The sequence below is a fragment of the Amphibalanus amphitrite genome, unplaced genomic scaffold (genome assembly GCF_019059575.1).
Source record: "Amphibalanus amphitrite isolate SeventyFive unplaced genomic scaffold, NRLGWU_Aamphi_draft 000931F_arrow, whole genome shotgun sequence".
Classification (NCBI taxonomy): Eukaryota; Metazoa; Arthropoda; class Thecostraca; order Balanomorpha; family Balanidae; genus Amphibalanus; species Amphibalanus amphitrite.
In genome coordinates, this window is record NW_024882425.1 from 95,807 (window position 1) to 105,350 (window position 9,544).

The following is a 9,544-nucleotide window of genomic DNA, read 5'->3' on the forward strand; positions in this document are numbered from 1 at the left end:
CGCGATTTTGGCAGCATCGTGTTCGCCTCGCTCAGGCGCGTCGAATGATATACTTTTTGTTCGGGTCAGGTCAACTTAGGGTGTTGACCTCAGGTCAAGGTCAGGTCAGCACCCCCAGGTCACAAAGTTGGTCGAAAGAGGTCATGTCGCATATCATTCGATTCGGCAGGTCTTCCTGAGTCCATTGGTGGCTTTCCCGACTCGCTAGCTCAATTTGATCGGGAGTTTAGGTATTGACGAAAAACTAATATGACCTTGATGACGTCATAAATGACGTCACGCAAGGTCAACATTGCAAAAGTGACGCATCTTACCTTGCAAGGTGTGCATCAAATCACGATTCTGTGTGCTTGAGATAGTTGGAGATCGTTCCCGGCGCCAGAATAGCAGTTTTCATTTTTCCCCATTGACTTATAAATGGTGGGGCCACGAGAATGACCTGACCTCATATAACATTTAGGAAAAATCCGAGATATACAAGTTGTGAGACTCATAATGGATACTAGATCCTGCAGGTTTCATTTCCCTGTGACATCTCCTCTGGCAGTGAGGGCGTTGCGAAGTTGCGACATCTGAAGATCGTGCAGAGGTTCACTTATGACGTCATAGGTCAGTGACCTGATCTGACATGAAAATGCGGTTGGTGTCAAAAGATCCGGCTTGAATCAAAGGTCAGGTATGCCAAGTTTCAGCTCTCTATCGCCAGTGTGTTCGGAGCAATCGCGAAAAAACCCTATGGAGGGGGGAGGGCGGCACCCGCCCCCCCCCTCGGCCGGTCGCCGCCCGCCGGAGAGGGTTAAGTTGACCTGACCTAAACAAAAAGTATATCATTCGACGCGCCTGAGCGAGGCGAACACGATGCTGCAAAAATCGCGGCTCTGCGGCCGTTTTTTGCGAAGTTATTCAGCATTCACCGAAAACTGAACCGCGCCTCGGGGTACTTGACCTGACCTCAGAGGTCACCAGTTGACCTAGGACCTTAAAACCGAGTACCAATCTCTGCGTCTCGTTATTGCACACACGCTCGTTTTTTCCGCGACGCGCTAGCTCCACCAGGGGCAAAACGGCGAAACGGCGCGCTAGCTCCACCAGGGGCGAAACGGCGAAACGGCGGCGAGGGTCGTACCGGCCCCCCCCCCCCCCTCAGCCGGCGCGAGTATGTAGAAAACCAATAGGTCCGGCGAGGGACCTATTGGTTCGAAACGAAACGCGTATCGAAAACGCGTATCGAAACGCGTCCATGCACTATTTGTTCCGTGTTTTTCATTATTTCTATGACGCTCGTTCTGCATTCGCTAGATTCCGGAGTCCCGTCTTCGTGCCTATGACGTCATATTTTACATATCTTTTTCCTCTTTTTTAAACACTTAAAACATAAAATCCCACGTGGCCCGTGTGGGCCAATTCGGTCTATTTGTTACACGACCTCGTGGTGCTCGGAGGTCGGGTACAGCTCGAAACATTTCCATTTTCCTCGGTGAAGCGGCATTTGTCGCGGAGAGGCTGTCATATTTTACATCCCATTATTCAGTACCTGATCATAGCATTGCCATTCATTACATATTAAAAGACATTTGCAAAACATGGTAAGTAGTTCGACATGGCGCGTTTTATTCCTAGATTTCAGTTTTGCCAATGGGTTGAGATTGCTCTGCTAGCAATTATGGAAGCAAATAATAGAAATACGGCTTCTGAATTAAAGTTATTTTCAAAAGGCTTTCAATGTTGTGCAATCATCATCAGCTCTCTGTCTCACTTCTCGGTGATTCCATGACATTTTTTTTTCTTTAGCAGATTTTCGTCTGACAGTAGAGGCGTTAACATAGGGTTTGTTGCAAGCTTTTACCTCCATCCATGATGTTTCAAAAGATGCCAATGTGCCGAGCAATTAACAAAATGATCCCCTATAATCATTTGAAGACCACTGCATCAAAATTATCGCCAATTAAACGAGCTAGAGCGTCATCAAAAATGTTATGTAAGAGCGACTAATTTTTTGTCCGCAGACTTATGTCAAACTTAATTCATCTCATATTTTTTAACTGTACATTTTTTGTCTGCATTTTTTTTTGGTCACACTTTGTTGTGGGGACATTTTTTCCTGTATATTTTTCTATCCCAGTCTGCTTTTTTCTTCTGGTCATTTTTGTCTACTTTTTTTAAACACCACCCTGAACATTTCTTTGTCCTAGCTTGTATAAAAGAATAAAAAATATAGGGAAACAGTATAGGTGGGATGATGAATACACAAAGAGCAGAATGGTTAGAACATGATCAAACCTTATACCTACCTACTGATTTTGGTATTACTTTAGGACCGGCAGCCTTTACTTTCGTTGGGAACCCCAAGTGATAGTAAGAAGCATATCACATGACATGGTTTGACCTGATTTCATAGCTGATAGTTATTCATGGCACAAACAAGTTTAAATGCACCAATACAATATTTACTGACACTGCCGTACTTCCTCACCGACTGCGTACTCCATCCGCCACGCAATGCGCTCCAAGTTTGAGTGAATACATATAGTGAATACATATTGCATGGCACCCTACTAACCGGTCCCCAACTGCGTACCAAATTTCAGTGCAATCGGCCTAGCTGTTCTTGAGATCTGGAAGCGCCCCCTGCATGTGCGCATGGTAGCACCCTAACCGCAACACATGGGAATGCATTGCCTGGTGGCTGCCTACCTGTAGGGCCAAGTTTCAGAGAAATCACCCCAGTAATTACCGAGTTATTGAAATGGGAACAAATTTGGTACCTCTTCATTTTGCATTTTGCACGTGCAGTGGGGGTCAATCACGTAGATCAAGATTCAAGAGAGTCCGACCTTTGGTGGAAGAGATGCAGCTACCCTACAAAAATTACCGTAAGACAATCGCCCAAGCGGCTGCTGAGATGAGCGTCTCAAAATCACTACTTTTGCAAAGCAGCTTAAACACCCTTGACTTTTCACGTGGCACGTGCCACGACAGTCACTGAGATGTATCAAAAGTAGTCAATTACGGGGTAGAAGGGATGGGGATACCCAGCAAAAAAGACCGCAGGTCAATCGGTCCGGCGGTTGCTGATATATAGGTAAGGCTCTCAAAAGCGTTACAAGCGGGGCCGGGACGCTCATACTGAGATTTTCTCGTTATATTGAAAAGACTTCGCTGTGCTCGCTCGCTCGTAATTAACCCGCGCCCTGGTGTGGGTCTGAGCCACCTTCGCCCTGGTGGGGGGGGGGCCAAAATGACCCCCCCCCGTCTAACTCGAAAACGAAGAGGGCTAGGAAGACGCGGAAAAAAGCAAACGAAAGCCCATAACAAGTACGTTCGAAAGTATTTCGGTCATTTTTTCGCTAAGGTCAATATTGAGGTCGCTAGAGGTCATCATAGGTCAAATTTCAGTGTTTTCGGTGTTGCCGGACATATTCCGCTGTAGCTCGGAAACTAGAAGAGCTAGAGAGCCGCGGAAAAAAGCAATCGATAGCTCTTTTCAAGCTCTTTCGCCAAGGTTCGTCAGATTTGACCTCAGCTCAACGGTTTGGCCTACAGAGGTCATGCAAGGTCAACTTGGCAAATTTCGTTGAAAATGTTTTTAACTATAGCATGCATTCACGAGAAAATAGAGAAACGATTCATGCACCATCGTGCTTGGCTCGTCGAGACGCGTCGAATGATATATAGTTTGACCTCGAAAGGTCATTTTGAAAATTTGACCTCAGGTCAAGGTCATGACCTTACCGAAATAGGTCATGCTGCATATCATTCGATCCGCATTGACGAGACAAACACGATAAACGTCGAACGGAGTCTCTATCTCTATTCAATAACAAGTAAGTGCAGAAAAACCGCTGGTGACCTCTGGTGACCAGGGAGATGACCTAGCGTGACCTCAGCGAGGTCACAAGCAAATGGTTTCACATGGGCTGTGATTTGCTGACCCAAGACACTTCAATAACGAAATATAGGAACAATCACGCCCGATTTAGCTGAAAAACAACTACTTTTCGATTCTCCCATTGACTTATAATGGGGAGCAGCGATGACCTGACCTGACCTTAGGTCACATTTATAAAAAATCCGAGATAGCCATTTTGTAGAGCTGGGTGACATCTTCAAGTACTGTAAATTTTACATCGATCGGATAAAAGCTGTGCCTTTGAGAGAGCTTTGAACTTTTTTAGAGGTGGTGTCAGTTTTGGTGACCTTGTGACCTGACCTGACCTGACCCGAACCCCCAAAAAAAGGACATGATGTAAAAATGTTGAATAAACAGCTATACAAAGTTTCAGGGCGCTAACTCAAGTGGTTTCTGAGTTATCGCTGAAAAACCACAGGGGGGGGGGGGCCAAAATGGCCCCCCCCCACCAGGGCGAAGGTTAACCTGCGCACCGACGGAGGTCCGCGCCAATTTAGAACCGACGGGGGGCGATTGACGGCCCCCCCCTTGAGATCTCGAGAACGAAGCAAGGTAGAGACAAGCGGTAAATGGCAGGGATGCGCACGGACAAGGTCTACAATTTTTACAATGGTCATGTTCAGGTCAGGTCAAAGATGAAGTCACGGGTAAATAGTCAAAATGGTGGCGCTATAGATATGAGGAGTTTTCTCTTATAACTTTCAAAGTAGCCAAGCTTGGAACAAACTAATGGCACCATCGTGACCCTCTCGTCAATCCGCATTAAATCATGTATATGTTGACCTCGAAAGGTCAAGGTCAAAGGTTGACCTCAGGTCACGTGACCTCGAGGTCATCATGTACATCATTCGATGATATACATGAATATCATTCATGTATATCATTCGGTGCGCCTTGACGAGCTGAACACAAGACCATCTGCGCGGCTGTAAAGCGTTCCTGTAAGGAGTGACATATTAGCAAAAACTCTTTGTAAACCTTTGTTGACATCACATGACCTTACAGTTGCTCAAGAGCAAAACAGGCCTGAAGGTAGTCAAGGTTGATCGTATCTGAAGTCATTTATGGTATATTGGGGGATTCTGACGCGTTTAGTGGGAAAACTGGGAGTTGATTTTCCCCCATTGAATTATAATGGGAGGTCAAGAAATTGACAACATCGGAGGCCAGGGCACCGGCGGCCGCCGCAGTGTGTGGCATGCTAAAAATGCGGTAGCGGAGAGCAAGGTTAGCGAATTTTAGCTCGGAAGACACGATTTTAGACACTTTTGACAATTGACATATTTCTAGTCTATTTATTTATTTATTTATTTATTTCACGTCGCGACAAACCCATCCATTCGAGAACGGTTATTCCGGGCGTCATGTCATTTGGAAGATGTGATGGATAAAACATTCGCTCTTAGCACACGCATACAAAACACACTCACGGGTCCTAATCGCCATACTGCTCTCGGAGTAGCAGTGCTCGGTACTGGGCTTTGAACTGCCGCGGCCCCAGGCCTCGCACGGCTGGTGGCAGTGAGTTGTATGTTGTCACGGCTGAATAAAGAAACCGTCGGCGGCCTGACTCTGTGCGGATCGCTGGGGTCTCGAAAAAGTCAGCTTAGCGGGTCTCCCTACCATGAACACTGCGGCGGGTAACAATGCCTTCACGCAGCGACTCAGGCTGTCCCGTAGCTAGCATTCTCTTGAGCAGAGTCACCGAATGAAACCGCCACAAGTTCTCAGCAGAGAGCCACTTCAGGGTCTTCATGACATCGCTGACATGGTCATACCTACGTCGGCCAGACACCACCCGAGCACCGAAGTTCAGTAGTCCTTTCCTATAGGTAGTTGGTACCGCCCGCCGCAGCGTCCCAAAAATATATTTTGGCTTGGGTGTCGGAGGTGAATATTCGTCAATACTAAGAGGGCTGAGAGTGGAAAATTGCCAGTCAGAAAGGCACTAAAAAGAGTTGAAAACAGAGATAAACAATTTATTTGTTTATGTTAGAGGGTGCTCTGGGGAGCTGCATTATATGACGATTAAACAAGATATGGAGAGAGGTAAAAGGTACACACCACGCGGATGCTCCCGATTGGTAAAACAGGGAGTGAAAATCGCTCTGGAAAATTGGAGGTGAGAGTGGAAATTATTTTCATTTGGGTGTCGCTTCCCACCCAAACTTGCGAATTTTGGGGTCACTTTGGTACGGCTCTATTTAGTCACTATCACATGCGTATTGTTTATCCATTGTCCGATGCCCATAAGCTGGGCCGATATTCTCGACTTGGCGATGCAAATTGTCGTCAATATCATCGTTCTTGAGCAATCACACAAGTCCTTGTAGGCGAATTAATATAATTATCGCCTTATTTTCATGTTATTGCAAAATATTTTCAAAACGTTCCCCAATTCCCATGCTACCAGATTCACAAAACTTTTTCATCAAAGTTGGTCACAAGTAAGCAATAAATGTCAAATGACAAAGGTATGCAAAAACTAGACACAGTCCGCCCATAGCACGCAATGCTAAATTGGCGTCTACGCCCTTGCCGTCGTTCAATTAGATGGTCGGAAAATCGGCGGAGTGTCCTGTGAATACCTAATCCAAGCTACAGTTTTGAAGATCAAGATGTCCAGCACAAAAATGTGTAGAAGTAACGGGGATACAAAATTGGTAGCTATCTGAGATTTCTATTTTTTTTTTGTTGTATTTTGACCCCCAAAAATAAAAAATAGATGTTATAAAGATAATCCTAAATGCCTCAATTTTCACAGTAAAAAATGTTTTTGTTCTAAAGGTTTTGCATCTATATAACAAATTTGAGACCAATGGCTTTACTTTAGAAAACTTAACGAAAAAAAACTTTCTGAATTGATTTTTTAACTCTAAAAAGTTAATTGTTTTCAAAACGGGCTTCGCTGAGGAAAACTAAATATTATAACCAAATATTTCGGCTTACATTATAACCAATATTTCGGCTTTCGCCTTGTACAGTGAACAAGGCTGATCAATAAAGCCGAAATATTTAGTTATAATATTTAGTTTTCCTCAGCGAAGCCCGTTTTGAAAACAAGTAACTTTTTATAGATCTATTAACTTGAGGAAAAGAATAATGACGCTTCGGCAACATCTTGATTTTTTTAATTTTCTTACTCGATTTTTAGCCTCTCTAGTCTCTAAACCTACGCCGGGTCGATGCACCGCGACTTCTGCACCGAGTCGCGAGTGCTTCAAATAATCGCTCAAAGATGTAAGTGGCTGTTCCGGATATCGGTCCACACGCGGTCGTGGCTTTGAGTGAGTCCCTGTTTGTCAGTTATCTGTCGCTGTTTTCTGAGTGGCTGTTTGATATGTCAGCCTCAGCACAGAGGTCGAAGTTAAGAGAAGTATGCCACTTTTGCTTTGAACTGGACTATTAGTTTTGTGGCCTGTGCTAAGACTAGCAAAAATCAGGATACAAATGTACCTACCTGACGTGCTGCCGCAGGCCGAGCCGGAGGTGAACCCCAAGGCGTACCCGCTGGCGGACGCGGCGCTGACGGCCAAGATCCTGAACCTGGTGCAGCAGGCGGCCAACTACAAGCAGCTGAAGAAGGGCGCCAACGAGGCCACGAAGGCGCTGAACCGCGGCCTGGCCGAGTTCATCGTGATGACGGCCGACGCCGAGCCGCTGGAGATCCTCCTCCACCTGCCGCTGCTCTGCGAGGATAAGAACGTGCCGTACGTCTTCGTCCGCAGCAAACAGGGTAAGCGGCCGGCCGCGAGAGGGTACGGTCAAAGTGTGGGAGCTGTTTGATAGTGACAAGACCAGCAGTCTGGTTATTGATAATTTGACAGGTAAATTTGACACACTAAACCGGAAAATGGCATCTGTGACCCTCGTTATGTCCCCGGGGTCATCTCAGGTCACGAACAGTATCTAACAGTTTTTCGCTAATAACTTCTGATAGAGACATGCTAGAGCGATGAAAACGCCTTAGATGTGTTCGGCCCGACGTTGCGGATCGACTGATATGCAATATGACCATTTCCGGTCAGGTCATGACCTTGACCTGGCGGCCGCTGGCGACCGGTTCTGTTCTGTTTGTGTGTGTGTCTGGCAGCTCTTTGGCGCGCTCTGACCGCTGACGGCCGGCTCTGTGTGTGTCTCTGACCGCTGACGGCCGGCTCTGTGTGTGTCTCTGACCGCTGACGGCCGGTTCTGTGTGTGTCTCTGACCGCTGACGGCCGGCTCTGTGTGTGTGTCTGGCAGCTCTGGGGCGCGCCTGCGGCGTCTCGCGCGCCGTGATCGCCTGCGCCGTGACCGTGGACGAGGGCTCGCAGCTGAAGCCGCAGATCCAGAGCCTGCACCTGCAGATCGAGAAGCTGCTTATCTGAGGCGGCGGTCCTTAGCGCGCGCCGCGCGGCGCCCACCCGCCGGCCGGACACGGCGCCCCAGCGCCCGGCCAGCGCTCACCGTCTGGGGTTTGACGTCATCCGGGTTCAGCGGGGCAGCCAGCGGCGAACTAGATTTGCTAACACTTTTCCCGTTTGGTTTTGGGATTCGAACTTAAGTCATTAGTGTTGAGTCATTTTGGCTGTAATTGATCACGAAGGAGACACATTTTGAGGTTTTTTACATCTCGTAATACAGTTCAAATTTGGGTTAGTTTCAACAGCACATACAATTCAGTTTTCTTCGCCGACGTCATTGAACTCATCTTCATAGTGCAAGTGTGAGTGTGCAGTGTTCGTATCGGTCATTCCGAACCGTGCGCCTGTTCCATTTGCGCCAGTGACCAACTGTGACCACTATGACAAATACACCGACAAACGGCAGTACGGACGGCAGTTTCCACCGCGTGCGCGACATTGCGTGATCATTTCTAAGGTATGAGCGAGACAGGGTTGATGTGTATTGTGTAGGTTACCTTGGGCGCTGCCGGCGCCGCGACTCAGACGACGTAGGGTCAGGGATCTTATACCGGCGTCTGTCATTACCAATGTCTGCGCGCCTTGTTTAGGGTGAGAGGCCGATATTACTTTTTTTTTGCTTGCGGCGTTGGTGGCTGCGATGTGACTGATGGTGTTTGTCTTTGTGCTAGTGGACTGTGCATCGAATCGGAACACAAATACGACGTAAAACTAGAATATAAAAAGTAGTCGTCTGTTTTAGGTAACATGCCAAAGGTTCCGGAATGGAAACATTTGCTTTGTTCTAGGGCCGAATTCTTATCAATCTTAACGACCTGCGGAGGTGCCGATGGGGTAGAGGCCATCTGGGGGCACCGACTGATCCCAAAAGGAGATTCAGCTTTTTTGGGACGCTGCACTGGGCGTACGGGACAAACTCGCGGATAAGTTCTGCAACTCCCCTTGGATGCTGCTGCTATAGGTGGTTCTTGTAGAATAGGGTGTATCGTCGAATTTTGATTTTTTTTTTAATCGTCTTCACTACTAAATTTTATTGGTCCCTGGCATGTTTGAAGCCGTAGGATACCAATCAAAAAAATCTGGGACGAAAACCTAGCCTGCTGCGAGCGGTTGAACGGAAGCCTGTCGGGACGGCGCCAGGCGTTGAAGTCTCCCCGTTAGTTACGCGCACACTAGCACCACGCGGCGGCTGGCGCCGTGCCGCCGCGTTCCCGTTCAGCCGTGTTTTAGC

The 9,544-nt window shown here is 47.3% G+C and overlaps 1 protein-coding gene across 1 annotated transcript; it reads left to right on the forward strand.

The window, feature by feature from the left end:
* Nucleotides 1-1,241: 1,241 nt before the first annotated feature.
* On the forward strand, nt 1,242-8,723 carry LOC122368196 (NHP2-like protein 1). The gene is made up of 3 exons (XM_043341909.1): nt 1,242-1,586; nt 7,388-7,646; nt 8,153-8,723. Exons 1-3 carry the CDS (start codon nt 1,584-1,586, stop codon nt 8,275-8,277), a joined length of 387 nt encoding a protein of 128 aa, XP_043197844.1. The 5' UTR covers nt 1,242-1,583; the 3' UTR covers nt 8,278-8,723.
* Nucleotides 8,724-9,544: the final 821 nt, after the last annotated feature.

Coding starts and splice junctions, on each gene's coding strand:
- LOC122368196 (XM_043341909.1), top strand. Junction 7,647..8,152: donor CTTCGTCCGCAGCAAACAGG/GTAAGCGGCCGG, acceptor TGTGTCTGGCAG/CTCTGGGGCGCGCCTGCGGC.